The sequence below is a fragment of the Microcebus murinus genome, chromosome 17, assembly GCF_040939455.1.
Source record: "Microcebus murinus isolate Inina chromosome 17, M.murinus_Inina_mat1.0, whole genome shotgun sequence".
Lineage (NCBI taxonomy): Eukaryota > Metazoa > Chordata > Mammalia > Primates > Cheirogaleidae > Microcebus > Microcebus murinus.
The window spans coordinates 22,985,783-23,012,280 of record NC_134120.1 but is presented as its reverse complement, the minus strand read 5'-3'; the positions used below and the strand labels follow the sequence as shown (position 1 = coordinate 23,012,280).

The 26,498-nt window shown below is 36.9% G+C and overlaps 1 protein-coding gene across 2 annotated transcripts in view; it reads right to left on the bottom strand.

Moving 5' to 3' along the window:
- DYM (dymeclin) overlaps positions 1-26,498 on the bottom strand; it is a 351,414-nt gene that overhangs the window by 314,382 nt on the left and 10,534 nt on the right. For both annotated transcript variants that reach the window (XM_075993890.1, XM_012769895.3), the window contains exon 2: positions 13,894-14,085. In XM_075993890.1, coding sequence (XP_075850005.1) covers positions 13,894-14,033 — 140 coding nt within the window. In that variant the 5' untranslated portion in view covers positions 14,034-14,085. The remainder of the gene's footprint in view (positions 1-13,893; positions 14,086-26,498) is intronic.

Genomic DNA, 26,498 nt, shown 5'->3' with positions numbered 1-26,498 from the left:
GCCTATAGTCCCAGCTACTTGGGAGGCTGAGGCAGGAGGATCCCTTGAGCCCAGGAGTTTAAGGGTGCTGTGAGCTAGGCTGACGCCACGGCACTCACTCTAGCCTGGGCAATGAAGCGAGACTCTGTCTCAAAAAAGAAAAAAAAATTATATCTATGTTATAATTATAATCATGTAAAAATTATATAAATGATAAAGAACTGAAAGAAAACAAATTTTTTAATGTAATAAGAAAGGACAATAGATGACTTTTTGTAACTGCTATGATATGAAACCATAAACCATAGTTTGGTCAGGGAGCTAAAATTTTAAATTACATATTTCTCAATTCACAGCTTTCAGTAATCTAGACTGGTTTTATTTTACTTTTAGGTACATCAGTCTGATATATGAATCTCAATTAATGAAAGATGAAAAATTTAATAGTTCAAATCTTTTAAAGAAAAGCAAATAGGCAAAAAGTCGTTGGAGGTAAAGTTGTAATAGACTTCTGAACATAGATTCTGCCCAACTGTAAGGTTCATAAAATAAATGCTGAAAATGTTCAAGTCCCTTTCACTGAAAATTCTGTCATACAACTATTTCAAAATTGACATTGTATATTAATGATGTCATTTTCAGCCCAGAACATACATATTCTGACAAATATATAACATTTGTCAGTTTAAGCTATGACCTGAGTAAATCAACAAGTAACCATTCAGAAAGGTATAGAAGCATTTCTGAAGACATTTTCCCCCTAACCTTAGCAAAGAGAATTATAGAAATCATTCACAAAACTAACAAGAATCAGCCCATTCAGTGGTTAAACTGTGGGAAGGTTAATGTTTTAAAAGGGCCTATTCATAGGAAAAAGTCAAAGGATAAAGACTATATATAAATTTATTATAGCACTTTTTAATGCACTACGCAGAACCAAAAAGGTGTTTATATTCATGTGATTCACAGACAATCCTATATGCTGTCATTCAACTGCCAAAATGAAAAGAACTAGAACTATTAAAAATGTCAAAATTTCAGCAACTACCATGCTAGATAATGCAGTATTTATTTTTTCAAGAAAGTAAAAGAAAAAAATAACTTTAAAAAATCATATTGCAGGCCGGGCGCTGTGGCTCACGCCTGTAATCCTAGCTCTTGGGAGGCCGAGGCGGGTGGATTGCTCAAGGTCAGGAGTTCAAAACCAGCCTGAGCAAGAGCGAGACCCCGTCTCTACCATAAATAGAAAGAAATTAATTGGCCAACTGATATATATATAAAAAATTAGCCGGGCATGGTGGCGCATGCCTGTAGTCCCAGCTACTCGGGAGGCTGAGGCAGAAGGATCACTCAAGCCCAGGAGTTTGAGGTTGCTGTGAGCTAGGCTAACGCCACGGCACTCACTCTAGCCTGGACAACAAAGTGAGACTCTGTCTCAAAAAAAAAAAAAAAAAAATCATATTGCAAACAACACAGTGAGAAAATAAATCAGGGATGCACTTGGAGTAAAACATACTTGCTCCCATACTTTAACGTGTTCAACAAAGTATATTTTTCTCCTCATTTAAACTCTTGGTTTAAGGGAGTAATCCTGGGCAAATTCAAGCATCTTCCAAAATGAATTTGCATAGAAAGGTATAAATGAATGGACAGGAAATAAAGGTTTTGACTCAAGATATAAAAACTGAACTTCTTGGGGTCCCTCAATTTGAGAAAATAAGATGTCAAGAAAAGTTCAAATTATTCATTCCCTTAGTAAAATAACCTAGTACATTATTTTGGTCACCATCCAAGTAAACCTTTAATGAAAGAATTAGAAAAGAATTTAGAAGACCGTTTAGTAGCTATCCCAGGTCCATTTCAATGACAGTACATGTTTTCAACTTGAAAAGTTCTAAAATAATTGTATACAAAGTGTGCCAAAGAGAACAAAAATATAAAAAGAGACACAGCCATCAAAGATTCAAAGAAAAAAAATAATTTTACAATCACTTAATTGTTTCTGTCAGGTAAAAACTTGTGACCTAATTCAATAAAGGTCTCTTTTCCTGGTTTTCAATGGAGGTAACTAACACATTAAGAAGCTTTGAGAAAGAATCATTTCTTTAGGTAGCTCCCCTTAAACAGAAAGAAGATACACTCCACCCAAGGCAAGGTTAAAATACTAAACAGGTTACTCATCAGCTTCTGTGCATTATTGTAAATAATGGCACTCAAACATAAAAGTACCTGTGATTATGACTCAAACATAAGGTACCTGTGCTTTGAAAGTGCTTGAAAATGTGAATATATAATCTGGTGATTCTTTTCTCAAAGATGACCATATAATTTAATGTTGCAGCTCTTTAGTCATTATTTGAAGCTTGGTCTGTGATTAGTCTGTTTCCAAAAGGAGATAGTGTAGCACAACGGTCAACAGAATTCTTCTTTAGAGTTATACAAATAAACCTGGTTTAAATCTGGTTCTTACTAGCTACTCACTGTGTGATTCTGGACAACCTCCCTAGGGCTCAGTTTTCTCATATATGGTAATAATAACAGACTTGAATAATAATAACAGAACTAAACAAAGAGATACACCTAAGGCAAGGAGCCCAGCACCTGACACACAATAAATGCTGAACCAGTAACTGGTAAATCAATGATAAGGTTTACACTAGCAAAACTACTCTTAGCAGAATGACTTTTTTTTTTTTTTTGGAGACAGGGTCTCACTCTGTCGCTCAGGTTAGAGTGCAGTGGCGTGATCATAGCTCAATGCAATGTCAAACTCCTGGGCTCAAGCCATCCTTCCACCTCAGCCACCCAAGCAGCTAGAACTATAGGCATGTGACACCATGCTTGGCTAATTTTTTTTTTTTTTTTAAGAGACAGGCCTATCTCTTTTTAAGAGACAGGCTGGTCTCACTATGCTGCCCAGGCTGGTCTTAAACTCCCAGGCTCAAGCAATCCTCCCACCTGGGCCTCCCAAACTGCTGGGATCACAGCCATGAGCCACTGTACCCAGCCCAGAATGATACTTTTATCATTATATCATTTATCTTAGTAGAACTAAATTTTTTTATAATGCAAGAAAAATCCCTGAAAGAAAAATCAAAGTGGTAACTGAAACCTAACAATGCTACAGAGAAACGGAGGCCCTTTAACCACTTCAGTACGAGCGTCCACTATAGTCGACAGCCACAGATGAACCCACACAGCCGAGCGTCAACGTTAGCCGACAGCCGTGATATGACTTTTCTAATTTTTCATTTATCAAAATAAAATTGTGAACATTTAAAAATAACATAACGAAAACATATATGTATATGTTACCTATTCTGATTTATATTACAAGTAAAGCTGCCTGTAAAGTAAAACAAGCTTTCAGTGCTTTAAAGCTTTTCTCATCACACAAGAACAAAACGGATTCGTCGTCAATGCACAGCACAAAATATAGTGCGGACTGTGAGTGCCGGCTGTGGGCAAGGTTTCAAGGCCGGTGAGCGCCATACTGAACTGGTTAAAAGAATTTATGAATACAACAGACCAAAATTTTAAAAACATTATATAACATGTGCTATATACCTACAATGGAAACCGTGTTTCCCCAAAAATAAGACCTACCCATAACAAAAGACCTAGCAGGATTTATAAGCATTTGTGCAATATAAGCCCTACCCCGAAAATAAGACCTAGTGATGGGCGTGGCTACGCAGCCTATCTGCACAACCCATGCATTTCCTCAAGGAGCGGTAAAGAAGACGAGCAGCCCTTCTCATCTGCCCCATGAGAGCTCTATTGCTCGACATGAGAGATTGGGGCCAATGGCTCTAAAGGAAATAGAGTTGAAAGAAATTCAGGATGGAATTCGGGGTTTGGAGAGTTATGATGATGTTCCAGAAGAAGATGACGTAACTATATTTGAATAAATGTAGATTGTTGTACTGTACTTAAAAAAAATAACACATCCCCTGAAAATAAGCCCTAGGGTATCTTCTTGAGGAAAAATAAATATAAGACCCTGTCTTGTTTTTGGGGAAACACAGTATTATTCAGCCTTAAAGAAGAAAATTCTGACACATCACAACATAGATGAACCTTGAAAACATTACACTACGTGAAATAAGCCAGTCAGAAAAGGACAAATACTGTATGATTCCACTTATATGAGATACCCGGAGTAGTCAAATTCAGAGAGACAGAAAGTAGAATAGATGTTACCAGGGACTGAGAGGAGGAGGGAAAGCAAAGTTACTGTTTAATAGTGTTTTGTTTGGGGTGATGAAAGGTTCTGGAAACGGACAGTGGATAAGCTTGTACAACACTGTAAATGTATTTAATGTCACTGACTTGTACATTTTAAAATGGTTTAAAAGGTCAATTTTATGTTCTATGTATTTTACCACAATAAAAAACATTATGTAAAATCCTTCCATATTATAAGTAAGAGTAAATTATAGCAGACTAGGCTCTATTCCCGAGTACCAACATTAAAACATGCTCATCTCTAAAATACCATGTAACATAAAAAACTTGCATATGGCCAGAAGTCCCTACATAATTCATTTCCTTGCTCACTGTTTTGCTGCACTGGCCTTTTTGCTACTCCTCTAACTTGCAGAACTTATTCTTGCTTCAGGTTCCTTACCCTTGCTGTTCCCTCTACCTGGAACACTCTCCCCACAGGTGGCATGGCTCACTCCCCAGAGACCCTCTATCCAAAGCAGTCTCCTGCTTGTACTTGCTCCCATTCTGTCACTCTCCAAGACTTCGCTCTGCTTTATTTTTCTTCACTATACTTGGCACTTCCAGAAATGACCTTATATTTTTACTTGTTTACTTGTTTACTGACCATCTCCTCCACTAACATATAAGCTGCACGAGACAGGGACCTTATCTCTCATGTTTTCAGCTCTTATAAACAGTGCTTGGCAAATAGGAGGCATTCAATAACTACTTTTTATGTAAGAATCCACATTTATTAAAAATAAAACATTATGTTAATTTTTAAAAGTTACATAACAGTAATACAATATAATCCCATTTTTGTAAAAACATATAAATACATATTTTTTTAAGTATGAAAGACTATATACCAAAATATCAACCATGGTTATCTCTGTGTGACGAGAAAACATGACTATTTTTCCCTTTGTTTCTGTATTTTCTGACTTTTCTACAACAAAAGATTAATTATGTAATTTTTTAAAGAAGATTATTTTGGTTGGGGGGGGGGGCTAAGGGGGTAAAAAAGATTATTTTACCAGCAAATTAAATATAGAGAACTCACTCTACTTACATAACAAGGATATGCACAAAGATTTGGCTACAAGAAAATTCATCATATTTTCATATATAATCATAAAAATAAGAAATAACCAAAATGTTCAATAACATTAGTTAAATAAAGTATGGATATTTATAAGCTAGGCTACTCTACAACCATTTAAAATTATGTTATAGGAAAACACTAACATAAGGGAAATGTGAGTTAAAGAAACAATGTGTAGAATATGATGAATACATTTTTAAATGAGACAGAACAAAATGTTAACAATAGTTACTCCTGCTTATTATTTTTATCTTTTGTGCCTTCCTTGTTCTTTTCTGTATTTAAAAATATTAAAAATGAACATGTACTACTTTAGTACTTAGAAAAATGAGTTTTAAATATTTGACTGTGCCAAAAGCTATCTTTTTGCCTTGTATGAGCACCATCTAGTGCTCAGTATACATAATACAATTTTCATAACACGGTAAAGGTTTCTGAAAAGTAGCCTTTATAAAAACTATATTGTTTAAGCACAAAGACAAATATTACTAAACTCACTGTCTGGCCTAATTTTTAAAACAGCTAAACATTAATTCATAAAGGTCACAGGACTTTCAATGATCAGCATAAAGCAGTCATCAGGAAATCGGTTAAATTTCTACTGTTTATCTTCACTTCTCAAATATTTTAGACTCTCAAGACAGAGCCCTTGCTCTTTTTTAAACTAAAGGTATTACTCTTTGAAAGCAGAGGAAGGTCAGGCACTATACATGCACTATGGTGTTTTACCATCTCTACAGATCTACATGTTAAGGATTATTATTACTATTTTACAAAAGAAGCAACAGGCTCAGTGAGATTGAGCAGCTTGCCTGAGTTCACAAAGCCAGTAAGTAGCAGAGCTGAGCTGCAAGGCAAGGTCAGTCTGGCTCCTGAATTATGCGCCTCCTACCATGCTTACCAGCCTCCATTCTTTGCACTGCACCCAAAGTCACTGCCCCTTTTTAGCAAAATGATTCCCTGTAAGGAGAGTACACAAACTGTTGCTCTATTGCTTAGCACTACTCTCAAATCTAGAACTCTAAGTTCGTTAAGTATGAATGCTTTTAAAATAAAAGGGCTTTTAAAATACATTATTCCATATAATATTGTTAGCTGGTTACATCAGTTTTTATAGGGATGTAGGACTTTCCATTTCCTCTATGGGAACAGAAATTCAGACCTTCATCACATCACGGCTACATTATTGCACATGCTTCAGATTTGGTTTTCCTGCCCTAGTTTTCCTTTCTGCTCTTTCCAATTTACTGATCACTCTATGTAAAAAATAATCTCACTAAAACAATGCTTTCACCAAATCCATTCAACCAGAGCCTACAAAGCTCTGAGGAATTGAAAAGGCAAGGACCCTACTTCTAATCCTCAACCTTCTAACAAGTGTACCAAAAACAGGCAACAGGTAGACTGATCTTCATTTTCCCATTCAGTCTTCTGTGGCCAGAACCCCAACCCGAGAGCCCCCAGGCCACTAGACTTAAGCAGCCCTATCAATTTATCCTGAAATAACATGAATTATGTTGGGAAGCACTTTCAATACTCCCTAAAATCTGTTCCCAACCTATTACAATTACTTCTTGTGTCCTCCCAACACAAACTGGAAGAATTAAGAGAAGTCATTTGGTCACACTTCCTTCACAGTACAAGAAATCACATTTACCCATATGTATAAGGTTATCTATCCCTTGCTACATTAAACAAAACACAGGAAGTGATCCAAATGGTAAGAGTAAATGGTTATATTAATTTTGGTACATTCAGCGATGACATGCTATGCCTCCATCAAAAAGAATGAGGAAGCAAATATATAAAAGGTTCTCCAATATATATATACACACACACATAAAATATATATATATGTATGTATGTATGTGTATATATATATATATATTTTTTTTTTATTATTTGAGACAGGGTCTCACTCTGTTGCCCAGACTAGAATGTAGTGGCATCATCATAGCTTACTGCAACCTCAAACTCCTGGGCTCGAGCAATCCTCCTGCCTCAGCCTCCTGAGTAGCTGGGACTACAGGTGTGCATCACCACAAGTGGCTAATTTTTGTATTTTTTTGTACAGACAGAGTCTCGCTATGTTGCTCAGGCTGGTCTCGAACTCCTGGGCTCAAGTGATCCTCCCCTCTTGGCCTCCCAAAGTGCTGGGATTATAGGCATGAGCCTGTTCTCCAAGATATAATCAATGAAAAAAGCACAAAGTAAAGAAGTGTGTATAATACACATGCTATTATTTATCTCAAAAGAGGGAAGATATATCTGCATATCTGTTTGCATATTGAAAATATCTTTTGAATGTATATTCAAAAATCACTAGTTGCTTCTGGGAAAGACAATTAGGCTTGGGGATTAGGGTGGGAAGAGAGGAGAAGGTAGGGGTAAGAAACCAAGAGAGACTTTCCACTTCTGTAATCTCTATATCCTTTGGATTTTAAACCACAAAAATGAATTATCTTTTCAAGCAAAAATTTTTAAAAAGTACAGTTTTTTAAATTCCATCTACAGACACCATAGCCCCTTCATCTCTTTATACCATCACCAATGCTAAGGAGGGCTCCAGGCCACAGAACAGGCTCTGTGATCAACATTTTCCCTTAGGCAAGCTAGTATCTCACTGGTCCACACCCACAGCAAGAGCAATGTCCTGCCTCAACACCACTGGTTATGTTCTTTTAGAAAGTGTGAGAATTCTCTCACTCTTGCTCTAAATCATCTACCTCCTTTGGGCTCTGTTTACATTCTAATACCTATAAAATACTTTCTGGAATCCTGTTGATTCCAAGACCATCCCACATAGCATCCATGTACTAACTTTCTACTTGTTTGGAACATGCATATTTGATCTTATGACTAAATTATTTTTCAGAAAAACAAAAACTTTGTAGTTCAGAAGTAAGTTTCTGTAGGACAGAGTGACTATCACAAAGTGATGCAATTAGAATATCAAATAAAATGAAAACCTGATCATGTCCTTTCTGATTACAATCCTTCAATGGTTTCTAATGATATTAGGACAAAATTAAGACTCCTTAACGGTTTTGTAAGAACCCTCCAATCTCCTAAACCTTCTCTCTTCAGCACACCTCTTCAATTTCCCAAAGCTGACATGTTCCTCCTCTCCACTGAGCTTTTCTCTTGCAATTCTCTCTACCTAGTGGGTGTCCCCTGCACCCACCCCCTTTCCTCTGGCTCAGGTATCAGTTTAAAGGGCATCTTTGACATCCTTCAGAAAGGAGTACTGGAGTGACTGAGGGCCAGGGATGGGAAGAATAATTTTCATCAAATACTCTTTGGTATGCTATGAGATTCAAACTATGAGAATGAATTACCTTTCAAAACACAAATAAAGGCATGCCACTTCTTCCCAGAAATCTGACTCACCCTGCTGTGAGATGTTCCTGTTGTGTTTGTGCTCCCCTGCACTACTTCTTTAATAAACTTCATCACACTTCACCAGACTCGCTTACTGAGTTACAGATAAGATTACAAGCCTTTTGAGGACAAGAGACATCATCTATCTAGCTCACCATTTTAGCCTGAGAAACAAATGAATAAATAATAGTTTGATACACAGTGAAAGGTTATCTGGTCCAGCAGGTCTCAATGATAAGCATGGCATATATCATGAACATGTTCACACTCACCACACCCTCAGTGGGGACACTCAGATGCCTCTGAACCAAAAAGATAATAAGCACAGGTTTATCTTTTTGTAAACCTGAGATTATAATATATAGTAATTTAGAAACATGTATAAAATCAGTCATGTAAGTAGTTTAAATATACTTTAGAAAAATAAACAGTATATCACTTAAACTGTACTCTTAAATTATCCCTTCATTTTATTTGCTTGACAAATTCCTTGACAAGTAATTTTAATACAGTGAAAAATTAAAAACTATTGAAGCATCTAAGATTTGCAACCATGCCTGTAAATGTTAACAAAATCTGATTATTCTGGTGCTAAAAACAGTTAATAGTAAGGAAGGATTAGATTAGTCCTAAAGGTCTTATAGTGTTTCTAAAAATCAGCAGACATCAATTTTCGGTTACAAAAATAGGCTATACTCAAAGGTAGCACATTAAGGATCCAAGGAAATCCAGGAGTGAACAATCTCAGAAATATCTGGATTCAGAGTCTTCCCTAGAGAGATAATCTTATTCCTGAATAATTCATAAACTAGGGAATGCCAGTCCCTAATCTCTGTCAAGGAGGGAGCACCTACTACCTCAAAGCCTTCTCAATCTCAAGGTCACACATCAAATACCATCGCTGAAGAGCAGAACAGTCTCAAGAGAAAGTGACAGAGAGGCCAAAAGGATATGCAACACCACAAATGAAGCCTCTGTAAATATTACCCACCACAGACCTATATGTGCAGTTTATTCACTTTACAGCTTCTTTTTTTTTTTTTTTTTAATTTCAGGATATTATGGAAGTACAAACATTTTGGTTACATATTATGACTTTGCCTCACCCAAGCCAGGATTGGAGGCATGCCCTTCTAAGATTCCTTTATACCTTTCTCTATAAAGCAGGGTGAATTAATTAAGAAAAGAAAAAGACATCAGAAAGAATACGCACATGAAAACAGCAAAGGATCTTTGAGTAAAGCAGTAATTAACAAAACTAACTGTAAAGCCATAATAACTCAAACCATGAGGCACTGGCACAACTATGACAAACCTAGAGGTTAAAAAATAGACAAAAATGGCTAACAAATTATTCTCATCACTATTTCTAGAGAACTTCATCTTTTCCCTACTGCTCTAAAGGGCCAGCTCTGCATAAATCATGCACACGTGCACTCACACACTCATATTCTTCTTAAGCACTTTAGCTATTCTTAGTTTTTCTATCTTCCATACAAATTTTAGAATCAGCTTATCAAAATCCCCAATCTCCCAAAACAAAGCTATTAGGACTTTAACTGGAATTGCCTTGAATCTGTAAGTCAATTTGGGAAGAACTGACATTTTTATGATAGTTGTCTACTCTTTACACACAGTATATACGTCTAGTTAAGGCTTATTCAATATCTTTCAGTATAAAAACCATATACTGGCCAGGTGAGATGGCTCATAATTGTAATCCTAGCACTCTAGGAGGCCCGAGGCAAGAGAATCGCCTGAAGGCAGGAGTTCAAGATCAGCCTAAGAGTGAGACCCCCATCTCTACTAAAAATAGAAAAAATCAGCTGGCCAACTAAAAGTAGAAACAAAAAATTAGCCGGGTGTGGTGGTAAGCACCTGTAGTCCCAGCTACTTGGGAGGCTGAAGCAGGAGGGTCACTAGAGCCCAGGAGTTCGAGGTTGCTGTGAGCTAGGCTGACACCACAGCACTCTACCTCAGGTGACAGAGCAAGACTCTGTCTCAAAAAAAAAAAAAACAAGGCAAATAAAATCATAAGGGCCACTATCCAAAGCTCATTCAACTGGGTATCAAAAGGAAAATGACTGCAATTGGTCATACTGAAAATATGTATGTGCCTGTGTGTGTTTTAATTCACCATCAAAAGACAGAGAAATCACCCCTCTACCTCTGGGGTCAGGGGACAGAAGTATGGTCTTACTTGTCACCATTACACTAATCTCTTCCTGAAAACTGGAAAAGAATGAAGTGTTTACCCTTATTTAGTAATATAATATAGTGGGAAATATATTTTACATGACCTAACTGATGAAGAAAAGTTCTTCTTTACAGACGAATTCCAGTTAATAAGTGTGGAAGTAATAACAAAATTAGAAATATCACCATTTTGTAATCTCTTATGAAATAAGTGATTCAGACAAAAATCAATGAATGCTAAAACACACTCAAACCTCTGATCGATCTTAGCATAATAACTGGTATAAAACCACACTTTTTCAATATCCTAATGTAATATATATATCAATAACATGTATTAGTTTTCTATTGCTGCTATAAAAGTTACCACAAATTTAGTGGTGTAAAACAACACAAAAATTAATAAATGGGATTTGATTAAACTAAAAAGCTTCTGCACTGCTAAGGAAACAACAGAGCAAACAGACAACCTACAGAACAGGAGAAAATATTTGCAAGCTACTCATCTGATAACCAGATTCTGGCTAATAACCAGAATTTATAAGAACTCAAGCAAATCAGCAAGAAAAAAACAAACAACTCTATTAAAAAGTGGGCAAAAGACATGAACAGAAGCTTCTCAAAAGAAGAAAGACAAATGGCCAATAAACATATGAAAAAATGCTCAATGTCACTAATCATCAAGGAAATGTAAATTAAAACCACAATGAGATATCACCTTATCTCTGTCAGAATGGCAATTATTAAAAAGTCAAAATAATAGATGCTGGCATGGATGCAGAAAGAAAGGAACACTTATACACTGTTGGTGGGACTGCAAATTAGTACAACCTCTATGGAAAACAGTACAGAGATTCCTCAGAGAATAAAGGTAGACTTACCATTTGATCCAGCAATCCCACTACTGTGTCACTACCCAACAGAAAAGAAGTCATTTTGTCAAAAAGACAGGCACACTCAAATGTGCGCCTGCACAGTTTACAACTGCAAAGATGTGGAATCAACATAAGTGCCCATCAATTCATGAGTATATTAAGAAACTGTTGGGCCGGGCGCTGTGGCTCACGCCTGTAATCCTAGCTCTTGGGAGGCCGAGGCGGGCGGATTGCTCAAGGTCAGGAGTTCAAAACCAGCCTGAGCAAGAGCGAGACCCCGTCTCTACTATAAATAGAAAGAAATTAATTGGCCAACTGATATATATATAAAAAATTAGCCGGGCATGGTGGCGCATGCCTGTAGTCCCAGCTACCCGGGAGGCTGAGGCAGAAGGATCACTCGAGCCCAGGAGTTTGAGGTTGCTGTGAGCTAGGCTGACACCACGGCACTCACTCTAGCCTGGGCAACAAAGCAAGACTCTGTCTCAAAAAAAAAAAAAAAAAAAAAAAAAAAAAAAAAAACTGTGGTATATATATATCATGGAGTACTACTCAGTTGTGAAAAGGAATAAAATATCTTTTACAGCAACTTGGATGGAACTGGAGACCATTATCCTAATGACAGCATCTCAGAAATGGAAAAACAAATACCACGTGTACTCACTAATAACTGGGAGCCAAACCATAGCTACAAACAGGCACAAAGAGATGTAAAGGTTATTGGAAACTAAGAAGTGAGGAGGGCGGGTAGACAGGTGAGGGGTAAAAACTTACCTATTGGGTACAGTGAACACTATTCTGGTGAAAGGCACACTAAAAGCTTCATTTTAAGCATATCTTAAAGCTTCATCTTATACAAGGTATCCATGTAACAAAAATATTTGTACCCCCTTAATATTTTGAAACAAACAAACAAAATGATGTCAGCAGGGCTACATTCCTTTCTGGAGGCTCTAGGCGGAGATCTCTTTCCTCACCTCTTTCAGCTTCTACGAGCTGCTCACATGTCTTAACTCTTGATTCCCTTCTTCCATCTTCAAAGCCAGCAACAGCAGGTTGAGTCTTCCTCACCTCACCTCACCTCACCTCACCTCACATCAATCATATCACTCACGGCACTCCTATTTGCTCTTCTACCTCCCTCTTCCACTTCCAAGAACCCTAGCAGTTACATTGGGCCCACCTAGATAATCAGATAATCTCCCTATTTTAAGGTCAGCTGACTAGCCACCTTAATTCCATTGCTACCTTAATTCCCCTTTGCCATGTAACATATTCACAGATTCTGTGGACCAGGACATAGACATCTTTTGGGGAACTGCTATACTGTCTATCACAATAAAATTATTAAGAAATTAAAAAAAAAAATTTAAATCTAGTTTTTAGGTACATGGAAATTCAATATTCTAGTTATTCTATTCTGTCAGTTTTTATAATAGTTTAAAATGAGATATCATTTTTCACCTATCAAGTTGGCAAAGGTCAAAAGTCTAAAACTGTATCAAACTGATAAAGGTGTGGAGAAACAGACTGTCTCAAACATTGCTGGTAAGAGTGTAAACTGGTACAATTTCCATGGCATATCTACCAAAATTACAAACATACATGCACTTTGACCCAGCAGTTCTACTTCAAGGAATTTATACTAGTTACATTTGTACACATGAGAAATGACATATGCAGCATTATCTGTCATAACAAAAGACTGGAAATAATCTAAATATCTATCAATAGAAAACTGATTACATATATTCTATGGATACTCTGTAGCCATTAAAAAAGAATAAGGCAGTTGCATATGTGCTACATATAGAAGATATATTTTACTTAACTATGGAAAAAAACAAGGGACAGAATAGTATGTGTAGTATGCTACATTTTATAAAACTACATGGAATATATGCTTAAGTAACTTTGTACTATATCCAGAAGGATTCAAAAGAATCCTCTGGAGAGAGAAGTGGCTAAATGGGAGAAAGAGAATAGAAAAGCTTATTCTCCTTTTCTTATCTTTTGGGTTTTCTACATATATGACAGATAGATAGACAGTCACATAGAATATTAAAAAAGTATTTTTTAAAACTCAGCATACCACAAATGTTCACATGGCCCTCTACACAAATTTTCAATCTCCAGGTAATCTCTTACCTGCTAGTTGGTGCAGGGAAAGAAAACGAGAGAAGCTGATTCCAGAACGGGTCATTCTCAGAGACAGATTCTGTTCCCGATAACTTCTTTAAGTACTCATTTTTAGGAAGATCACCAATTCTGCTGCTGTTTGATCCCATCTTCTAATATGGTAGATAACTTGTCCTTAAACCTGCATTTCCACAAGACAACCTATCAAAAATGAAAAATATCTTCAAACTTGTTCAAAACAGTCATCATACTTTTTCTACATGTAAAAAACTATGAACTTAACTAAAAGAAATCACAATTCTCTTTATTTTTAAATGTATTAGACATCAGATACAAAGTTACATGGGGGGAAATGGGGCTAAAATATGGCTTAGCGAACATAAAACACAAAAATCCTAATAGATTCAGTACTGGTATCATAGATCTTAGGATAGGCATACCTTTGTCCAACAAAGTATCTCAAAGAAAATTCATAATAATAACTTATTTTAAAAATAGTCTGAAAATAAAGCTCTTTACAACTAAAACAGTGATGATAAAGTATAAAGAGACTAGATGGCTTGAATGTGCAAAGAAGGGGAGAAAGTGGCTCAAGTAATTACCATGCACTACCTACACTTATGGAGGTAATAGGGGCAGATCTTCATCACCTGCTTCAAGTGAAAGAGCTTACAATTCCAAAGAAGTCACATTTAATGTTTCTCACATTCTGTTGTAGGGCACATATAGTATTTGTTGGCATGCATCTTCTCCTAAACCATGAATATCTTTGACAACAGAATTATCTTATTCATCTTTCCATCCCCAATGTCTAGACTAGAATGTGATAGGCATTCCTTAAACAGTATGGGGAAAGAACAAGTCAGTAAATGAAGAACTAGTATCCCCACAGCTCCTCAGTATTTGTCGTTCTTGGTCATTAAAGGGGAAAATTAAATTTAGTTACAAATATGAATCACTGTCTTTCTTACATCATCATATTTAACATAATTCTAGATCATGTTTTATATTTGTTCAGAAAAAGTCTCTCACTGAATAATAAAATGGTGAGGAGACGAATAATAAATTATACTATTTTAATATTACCATCACAGGGAAAGGAAACTATGTGGGCTGAGTATCCAAAGAAAGCTTAGGTCAGATGAGAATTTATATCAGTTAAGTGACTAACTTTCTTACTTATGTCCCTCCTCATCCCACAAAGGCATTAAGGTTAAAGCCAAGGTCAGAATTTAAAAGTATGCCTTCCATGTTCTCTTTGAAACTGGACTGAACCGCTTATCTGAGGGAATGAAGCTTCCCCAATGCATATGGTCAGCCAGGTCTTCCGAATATGAGTGAGAAATACACCTGGCTCCTGATCACCTGCCCTTGAACTCAAGGCCACCCACTACTTTCATCCTCCCTAGTCACAGGGACAGGGACCCCAATAATAGCTGATTTCAATTATACTTCTATATCAAGTCAACTAATCCTAAGGTTTAAATTCTCAAAACAGAAATTATTAAGACCAATTAAAAATTGCTATAAAGAAATATTCTGAAATACATAAATCCCTTACTTACCATACTCCATTCCAAATCCCTTACTTATCATACTCTATTCCAAAGCTACTTTATATTTTAAGCTATTTAAAATTAATTTTTTTAATATAGTCTTACAATAGGATACATTAGTGAAAAAAATGAATAAACAAGAGCCATAATTACACCAAAATAAATACATCTCAAAAATATAATTTTTTAAAAAATACAGAATAATATCCATGGTATGGTTTCATATATAAGGTTTTATAACATGCAAATGATATTATGGATTTATCATATCTAGTACAAGTATTAAAACAAGGGCAGGCGCAGTGGCTCATGCCTGTAATCTCAGCATTTGGGGAGGCTGAGGCAGGAGGACTGCTTGAAGGCAGGAGAACTACTTGAAGCCAGGATTTCAAGACCAGCCTGAGCAACATAACAAGACCCCATTTCTACAAAAAAAATATAAAAATTAGGCAGGCATGGTGGCAAGCACCTGTAATCCCAGTTACTCAGGAGGCTGAGGCAGGAAGATCACTTAAGCCCAGGAGTTTGAGGTTGCAGTGAGCTATGATCACACTACTGCACTCCAACCTGGACATCAAAGCAAGATCCTGTCTCAAAAAAAAAATTAAAAAGACTCCCCCAAATACCAGCCAACCTGAACAAATAAACAAATAAAAATAAAACAAAATAAATAGCAGGCCGGGCGCGGTGGCTCACGCCTATAATCCTAGCTCTCTGGGAGGCTGAGGCGGGCAGATTGCTCGAGGTCAGGAGTTCGAAATCAGCTTGAGCAAGACCGAGACCCCCATCTCTACCATAAATAGAAAGAAATTAATTGGCCAACTAATATATATAGAAAAAAATCAGCCGGGCATGGTGGCACATGCCTGTAGTTCCAGCTACTCAGGAGGCTGAGGCAGCAGGATCACTTGAGCCCAGGAGTTTGAGGTTGCTGTGCTAGGCTGATGCCACGGCACTCACTCTAGCCTGGACAACAAAGCGAGACTCTGTCTTAAAAATAAATAAATAAATAGCAAATTCTAACAATATCAGAAAGGGCAGAGAGGGGTTTCAGCAGGATAAATAAGTACCTTCTTAAACAGAAAAGAGAAAGAATAGAAGGCAAGTGAGATGAAGTACAAATAGCAAATGTTTGGATTTGTTGAAATGAACAGTACATGCATGAGCTTTTGTTATATTACTCTTCATTCCTGTTTTATATATTAATTTTTAAAAGGAAAAGAATTCTGCTGAGAGTATTTTTTAAAAAGGAGAAAAGAAGAGTTTCTTAACCTCTCAAGAGCAATACTGGAAGCTAGTTGACAGGGAAGCAATGCATTTAAAATCTTAAGAGCAACTAATTTAATTAGAATTCTATAGCTAGCCAAACTACCAATTAAGTATGAAGGTATTATAAAGACGTTTTCTGACTTGCCAAGATTCAAAAAACCTCCCAAACACCCATTTTCTGGAAGCTAGGGGAAGAGGAGGGATTCTGCAGGAGGGAATAAGCCAAGAAATAGGAAGACATGGAATTCAGGAAACAGGATTCAATACAGGGCAGTGGAGAAGAGAAGTCACAGGTTAAGAGCCATGCAGCAGGCTGGGACAAGAGTCAAAACAGCTCCGGGATCTCCAGAAGGATAAAAAATAGAACTGAGAGGTCACTTGATGCGTTTGACCTTATTCTGTGGAGTGTTACAATACTATAGAATTTGGAAGTAATGAATAATAGTTACATAGAAAACAAAGTAAATGATTTTTTAAAGACTATATACTAAACAAAAATTATTAAAGGTCATACAATCATAATATATGACTCAATTCAATTAGTCATCAATATTTAGATAATCATTATGATATAAATACTAAATAAAGATTTAGCCAAAAATTGTGAGGTAACTATACTGAGAATATTCTAGAAAGAGAAGTGAGAATGGTGGCCTAAGAGTACTAAATATTCATCTTCTATAACAGGTAGGGAGTTTGGTTCTAAATGCTCATTGGTAAAAAAAAGTAAGATAAAATTAAAATTAAATAATTTAAAATAATAAATTTAAAAAAATAGGGAGTCAGTAGAAAATATCTAAAAATCATTATATCAAAAATAACAGTAAAAGCTTTTTAGTTAAAAATAAAGAGGTAAACAGTGAGGAACAACAGCTAATAGATTTGAAAGTGGCCACCACTAAGGAAAAGGACTCTAGAGTGGAAAAAGGGGCAGCACAGTTTTTATTTTAAGCCCATAATATCATTTGATTTTTAAAACCATATACATATATTACCTTGATTAAAAACAAAGAATTTTTTAATCTCCTTCACTATTCCATTTCTTATCCAGACTTAATTTTTTTTAAGAGATGGAGGTCTGGCCAGGCGCGATGGCTCACACCTGTAATCCTAGCACTTTGGGAGGCCGAGGCAGGAAGATCGCTTGAGCTCAGGAGATCGAGACCAGCCTGAGCAAGAGCGAGAAAGAAATTAGATGGAAAATAGAAAGAAATTAGATGGACAACAAAAAATATATGGAAAAAATTAGCCAGGCATGGTGGTGTATGCCTGTAGTCCCAGCTACTAGGGAGGCTGAGGCATAAGGATTGCTTGAGCCCAGGAGTTTGAGGTTGCTGTGAGCTAGGCTAATGCCACGGCACTCTAGCCCAGAGCAAGACTCTGTCTCAAAAAAAGAGAGAGAGAGAGAGAGAGAGAGATGGAGGTCTCACTATGATGCCCAGGCTGGAATGCAAGTGGCTACTTACAGGCATGACTGTATATCAGTACAACCTCAAAACTCCTGGCCTCAAGCAATCCTCCACCCTCAGCCTCCTGAGTAGCTAGGACTACAGGTGCCTGCAACTGTGCCTGGCTCTAGATTCTAAGATACATAAAAAACTGAATACCATCATAACTAAAATAATGGTGACAAAAATGTGAATTATTCTTTACTGAGGCACATAACTAGCAAACAAGAAAATCTATGTCTGATATAGTTTAACATCATAATATAAACAATTTAGGTTAGCTTCTAAAATCTAAATTTCAAATTTTCATCATTATATGAGGTTATTAACAAGCAACAGTCAGGGCTTAGTCAGAAAAGAGGAATTAATTCAAACCCACGCTAGTGGCAGGCACAGATCAATAAAACAAAATAGAAAATCCAGAAATGGACTTACAAAAGTATAGCCAACTGATTTTTGTCAACAGTGCAAAAGCAATTCAATAGACAGTGAACAGTCTTTTCAACAAGTGGTGCTAGAACAGGATAGGCAAAAAATGGGCCAAAAAAAAAAAAATGTACCTTGACCTAAATAAACCTTATACCTTATACAAAAAATTAACTCAAAATGGACCGTAGATTTAAATGTAAAACATAAAATTATAAAACTCATAGAAGAAAATCATTGTGGCCTAAGATTAGTAGAATTCATGGACATGATAAAAAAGCACAATATATAAAAGAAAGTTGATAATCTGAGCTTCATCAAAATTACAAAACTTTTGGTCTATGAAAGATCCTATTAGGAGGAGGAAAAGACAAGTCACAGACTGGAAGAAGAAAAAGCCACATACACAAGAAAAAAATAAGTGCATGTAAAAAGCTGAGAAATCCAAGTATGGTCTCCAATTTATTACATTGTGCCAGTGTCAATTTTCTGGTTCTGATAATGTACTATAGTCATATTAACAAAGGGGGAAGCAAGGTGAAAGTTACACAGACTTATCTGTACTATTTTTATAACTTATGAGTCTGTAATTATTTCAAAATAAAAAATTCTTAAAAAATCAACTAAAAAATTCAATCCCAAAAATCTAATCTACGTGTCCCAGAAAGGCGCCAACAAATCATATAACAGGCACTTTCACAACCACTAACATTACTTTTACATATTAAATTACTTCATCAACTATATTATTCCATGATGAGATATTAGGATAAAACATTCTAATTACTTGGTATCTTAGAATGGTCTTTCATTTAAACTAGTTTCCTCAAATAAAACTTTCAAATCTTATTCAAAACTGAACTGTCTTCTTCAATAAACGCAAAATAAGTAGTATATCTGGGTCTTTGGGGGATTCCACATTAAATTCATAACTCTGAGGAGTATACAACAGACTTTGTCCTTTACTACCTATTAATACTTAAGGGTACTGCTATTTTCTTTTCACCAAACCTTATAAATTCTTTTATTAGTCCAACAATGCCTGTCCTGTGACCCCTGAATATGCCTCAACAAAATGTTTTTTAGAAAACAAATAAAAAGACCTTGAAAACTTGTTTAGAGTTTACTATTTACCAGGGGACTCAGGCTAATCCGCAGTTAGGATTATAGGCCTAATATTAGTGTACTGGACAAACACCTCTAAGTGTGTGGATCAAAATGGGTTAGTTGAGAGAGTGTCTACTGGCATGAGCAATTTAAGTTATGAGTTCTCCTTGCTCAACCATGGACTAAATGTTCCTTCGCTATGCTTCATTAAAATCAATGGTATAAAAATGATACCATATCAAAAGAAATAAGAATCAGTACAATTTGTTCTCAATTAAGCAGACCGGTATTTTACTTTTTTCATGGTACCTTAAAAGTAATCAATTAACACAGTTTACTTTAGTGGTTTAATTAGGTACATGAATGCATAATTTTCAAAAAGAGCAAAATTTCACTTTGGAATCAACCCTCTCCCCTCCCCAGACAAAGCAACAATGAGAAACAATATTATCACAAAGCCTAATAATAAAACTTAAGTCAGATGTTTTCATTTTTATTTTATTTTTTGAATCAGTAACATACGATACAAAATACAAAGAGTTCAAAGAATATATAATGAAAAGTCTCCCTCCCATCCTGTCTTCTAACCATCTAGTTTCTCAACTCAGAGAAAATCTTACAAGTTTCTCTGGGTACCATTCCACAGATACTCAGCGTACATACAAATATATATTCTTCCCTTTTTTACACAAACCATAGTATATGATATATGCCTCCTTACTCTGCTATTTCCACTTATCGACATCTATTAGAAATCATTACATATCCATATATGAAGCACTTCATCCCTTTTTACATATGTGTAATATTCCATTTTATAAGGTAATAAATCCCGTATTGATGGACATATTTAGGTAGTTTAGTCTTTTGCCATTATAAATCATTCTCCATTAAGAGATATAAACATATATGAGATATTATTTATATCTTATATTACTACTTATATTAGTATGTAAAATGTTTCATACATGTATGAGTATATAGGTATAATAAATCCAGAAAAATAGAATTGCTGGGTTGAAGGGTACGTGCATTTCTAATTTGGGTAGATACTGCCTGGTTGCCTTTTATAGAGGTTGTACCAACTTGCACCCCACCAGCAATGCCTATTTCTCCACTTGATAGCTGCCAGTTTAATTGTACTTTTTGGTCCTTGTCAACTGAAAGGTAAAAAAAAAATCATTTTTCAATAAGATTTTAATTTGCAATTCTCTTACTGTGAATAACTTACCATTATCTACTCATATCTTTTGCCTATTTTCTATTGACATATAGGAAACAAACTTAATTTTCAAAACTGTTAGGACAGACCACAAAGTTAAGTTTTAAATCAAATAACTGCTCAGTCCACGGCCACGATGAAATCTTTCCCAACAATATGAATAAAGTGTACAAGCTTATTAGGAGGAACTGCACAGAACTAACTAGGAAAACCAAGACAGCCAATTGAGTACATAATGCAGTGCCTCCTTTCCCCTTTTTTTCTCACCAAACCCTAGAAATAATGTAAAAGAGATCTTTTAAATAGTCAATGATTACACAGCCATGCTCAAAAATTCACAGGGGACCAGAAGCTGTGAAGAATCCCCATAATACACAGAAAACAGCTGGAGATGGGCTAAAAAGGGAAATAGCATGCCAGAGCAGGTGCAAGAGCCTTTAAGGGCACCATCACAAAGAGTGTGAACAGCAACTCCAACCCAAAGGCAGAAAGGCCAGAACAAGGCCAGAGCCCAGGGGCAACTAAGACAGGCTTAGCTAAGGCACCCTGAGCAGTCACCCCTGCCCAAGCCCTCACTCTCCTAGGTGGCAACAACATGGTGCCATCTGCTGAGAACAGAGTGAAGACGATGGCCAAAGCAGCTGAAACACCAGGAGGAACAAGTTCAGCCATAAGAAGACAAGTAGACACTGAAGTACTCTTGCCAGAAAATTCCACTTGCTTCCCACAGAAAGCACAGTAGAAAACTGAGACCCAGGGGCATCTCTTCTGCAATGATTCCTGCCAAGGATTCCACACACACACACACACACACACACACACACACACACACACACACACACACAGACACACACACACACACACACACACACACACACACACACACACACACACACACACACACACACACCTGTTCCCAATTTATTTGGAACTCTCAAGACCCTTACCAATGATAACCAGAATAAGTTGGAACATGGAAAGCCCACTATTCAATCACCTCCAAGAGTCCTATTGCCTTTACCGTCTCACTGTGCATCTAAATTAGACTCACCTGGCTTTCAGCTCTTCTTTCTCTAAATCTATCAGTACCTAATCAATCCTATTTCCTGATTTCACATGTGGCTTCCAGGATATTACTTTCAAATCTCTCCTAGCCCCAATCTCTGACCAGAAGGCCAGTTCTATCAATACCCCTAAAGTACTTAAGATTTTTTTCAAATTCAATATATTATACTGATCATAATAAAATCAGTAATTTTGTTAATAATGATGCTTACATAAATCTGTGCTAGAAATAAGAAGTGTGCTATTGCTGATGCTTCTAATAGTAAATCTTTCAAAGGACCTTTTTTTTTCTTTTGAAACAAGGTCCCACCCTGTTCCCCAGGCTGAAGTGCAGTAGAACAATCATAACTCACTGCAGACTCAAATACCTGGGCTCAAGCAATCCTCTTGCCTCAGCCTCCCAAAGCACTGGGATTACCACACCAGCCCAAAGGACCTATCTATAATATTAATACCATGTAGTCAAGAACTCAATCTTAAAATGTGCAAAACTGAGTCAGTCATCCCTCCCAAAACCAGTTACCCCTCACAACTCCCCTAAAGCTCCCATTATATAAAAATGCCTTGAAATGCTATTTTTCCATAGTACATATAATACATCTCCCCAGGTAGATTATCCTGAGAGGTGTGAATCAGGTTCCATATTTCTTCCTTATCCCTAATTAACCTCCAGCACACTGCTAAAAAGAAATTAATCAAAAAATACTTGCTAAAATAGGCAAGGTCCCACAGCTAATAAATAGGTGAAAAGAACTTCAGCCTAAATTCTGAGTCAAATTCGCTATTAAAACAATGAGGTATCATTTTAACCCATCAAACCAGTAATGGTTAAAAAAAACCTTTATATTAGTAACAGTGTAAGGGTAATAAGGAAACAGGCACTCTCACCATTAGTGTGTGGATATTTGGCATTATCTATCGAAACTTTAAGTGCTTTACAATTATTGACTCACTTAGTCCCCATAACAACCCTAAGAGGGGGGTACTACTATTGTTTCAACTTACAGATTGAGGAAACTAATTCACACAGGGCTTAAGCAAGGTCCCAGAGATAGTATGTGGCAAAACCAGAATTTGAACCCAGGCAATCCAATTCCAGAGTCCCTGGTCTTTACCTCTTTACTATGCTGACTCTCCCATCAACCAGTTCTATAGGTTCTTCTATAACATCTATAATTCTACATATTATCTTTTATTTTTTTTTTTTTACAAGTAAATATTTTTATTAAAAGATTTAAAAAAAAAAAAAAGATGGGCCCCACAGACTGTGAAGATGTCAGACCCACACCCCATCCTTCATTTCTTGCCACTTGAGTTGAGCTGTAGCCATGGACTTATTGAAAGGGCAAAATGGTATCAGCTATATTCAGCTTTCCTATAATGGGGATCTGCTTTCTACAATTTTCCTTCCAGAAGAGATGTGTAAAGAATGCATTATTGAAGGTGTGAGACCAAGGACGTACATCAAATTCTTAATTTGAATTTAATTTTTCCTTTCTGTTTATTGCAAGCAATTACTTCTTATACTTAACCTAGAGTGCACATGTAGAGAATCATTAACAATCTAGAAAGAAATTATTCAATAGCAGGCATTTGGACTTAGAAGTAGTGGGCAGCAACAATTTTCTAAAACTATGTAAGCCATGGAATTGATTTCTTCTCAATTAGAGTTCCCTATTGGAAGTCCATTTCTTCATAAGTCTGGCATATGAGATTTTAATTGCTCTGCTGCAGTTTTCTCTTCTTCAGTCACTGGTGTCAGCATCAGTTCCAGCTTATCGACCTCCGCCTCCATGTTGAATAGTTGACCCATATTATCTTTTAAATCCATCTCTTCCTTTGTACTATTTCCTCCATGCTAGACCAGGCTTCTATAACCTCATATGACTAAGTGCAACGGTATCCTGATTTCTTTCCTTCTAATCTCTCGACTTTGATTCACTTTTCACATTCCACTGCAAAATTAATCCTTATAATTCAGGAAATTCAGTCCAGCATAGCAATTAAGACCAAAGTTTCTAGTGTGACCCTGCTAAGTCTGTATAGAGTTAGTTTGTTTTTACTTTTCACAGCCACAGGCTACGGAATATATAGAGTCAGTCTGAATCACCATTTTACCACTTATAAACATCCACTGCAGGATGGGAGAAAACAACAGTACTTACAAGATTTTCTGAAGATGAAGCAAGATGATGCAAGCAAAGCACTTAGTAAACAACCTGGCACAGAGTAAGCTTAGGCAAATAAAAGGTTTAATATGATTTATTTTTAATATTAGTAAAATTACCAGTTCCATCATTTCTTAGCTCAAACACTTTCAATGATTCTTGATTACCTGAAAAAACAGAATATTGACATTCAAGGCCCTCCAGTCTGAAAGCTCATTTTCCAACCACCCCCAAACCTGTGGTTGGGTCTCAAATGTAAATGTGAATAAACAAACATCTGAGGAGTATGTGGTTAAAAATACAAATTCTTGGAACCAAAAATTCAGAATGTCAGGGTAGGGGGCATGGGCATCTACATTTTTTCAATAACATCCACAGTGATTCTGATATAAGTGGTCCGTGAACCTCAATTTGCAAATAAGCACCATAAAAAAAGTTGGGGCAAAGTGTCTTCTCAATGTCTAGCATGCTCTGCTCCTGCCAATCACATCTACCTTTCAGCATCACATCTGGCCCACACACCTTAAATCCTATGCACTTCGTCAGAGTGGGATCTCTATTTTCCTCTGTAATCCTAGAGCATTCATTATCTTCACCACTCATTTGGAATTTTTTTTTTTTTTTTTTTTTTTTTTTTTTGAGACAGAGTCTCACTTTGTTGCCCAGGCTAAAGTGAGTGCCGTGGCATCAGCCTAGCTCACAGCAACCTCAAACTCCTGGGCTCAAGCAATCCTCCTGTCTCAGCCTCCCGAGTAGCTGGGACTACAGGCATGTGCCACCATGCCCGGCTAATTTTATATATATTAGTTGGCCAATTAATTTCTTTCTATTTATAGTAGAAACAGGGTCTCACTCTTGCTCAGGCTGGTTTCGAACTCCTGATGTCGAGCAATCCGCCTGCCTCGGCCTCCCAGAGTGCTAGGACTACAGGCTTGAGCCACCTCGCCCAGCTACTCATTTGGAATTTAACTACCCTTCTAAAATGCTTTGCCTTAGCTGTCTGGTTCTTATTTAACTTTCCAGATCAGTTTTTTTTTTTTTTTTTGAGACAGAGTCTCACTTTTGTTGCCCTGGCTAGAGTGAGTGCCGTGGCGTCAGCCTAGCTCACAGCAACCTCAAACTCCTGGGCTCAAGCAATCCTTCTGCCTCAGCCTCCCGAGTAGCTGGGACTACAGGCATGCACCACCATGCCCGGCTAATTTTTTGTATATATATTTTTAGTTGGTCAATTAATTTCTTTCTATTTTTAGTAGAGACGGGGTCTCGCTCAGGATGGTTTCAAACTCCCAACCTCGAGCAATCCGCCCGCCTCGGCCTCCCAGAGTGCTAGGATTACAGGCGTGAGCCACCGCGCCCGGCCCAGATCAGTTATTTTTAAGTCAATTTTACCATCGTGAGCAAAAACAATTCTTTGAACAAGAAATTATATGCTCAATATTGTGTATTTCATTTGTGAAATATTCAATATATACATAAAATTAAATCTCCTCTGTTATGTCTATTGATTCACTATCTCTTGATTTAGTGTGCCTTTAGTAGATCTGAAAATTCTGGGTAACCAAATTCTGTTCTAACATCCTCAAAATATGTAAATGACATCCTAGTGCACTTCATCTCATCTCAGGTTGAGAGTCCACAAATCCTAAACTATACTCCAGAGTCACCTGTCTCCTAAAAAAAGAAAATACATACACACTCACACGCACAAACATGCCCCATTGTACTTAAGACACTTTAGAGAGAAACCTCATAGTTGAAACAGGAGACCAGAAAAATAAGGGCCAGTGGTCACCAGCCAAAGGACATATTAAATGCCACAGGTGCCAGAAGTCCATCAAGTAATGGAACATTCTCTGAAAGGCAACTATGTTCTAAGTGCTATATTAAGTACAGCTGGGTATTCCACTCCAGCAAAATGGAAGCAATGAAAATAAAAAGATATAAACACACATAGGTAAGAACAGGGAAGGTGAGGAAGATGAAAAGTTGACAGAGGAGTGGAACTGAACCAGCAGAGCTAAGGAAGCGCCAACATAAGTGCATACCATCAAAGAGGACATTAACAAGAAGGAAAGCACTTCACTCCATGGAACACTGGGAAGGCTAAACAGAGGCACAGGCAAGATGGGGCAAGGAGCAGGGCTAAAGTCTTGGGTCTCTTTCCCCTGGTGGAGACCATTATGTGTGCTCTCCAAGGGAACCTGTCTGGAGAGACCTCGGACTCTGATGCCAAGATTGGGGAGGGTAATGACATGGTGGATGAAACAGGAGAATGAAGAGAAAGTCAACTCGCCACACAGTTACACATGGCTCAGCCTCTAAGGCAGGAGACAGGAAAATTGTCAAGAGAAAC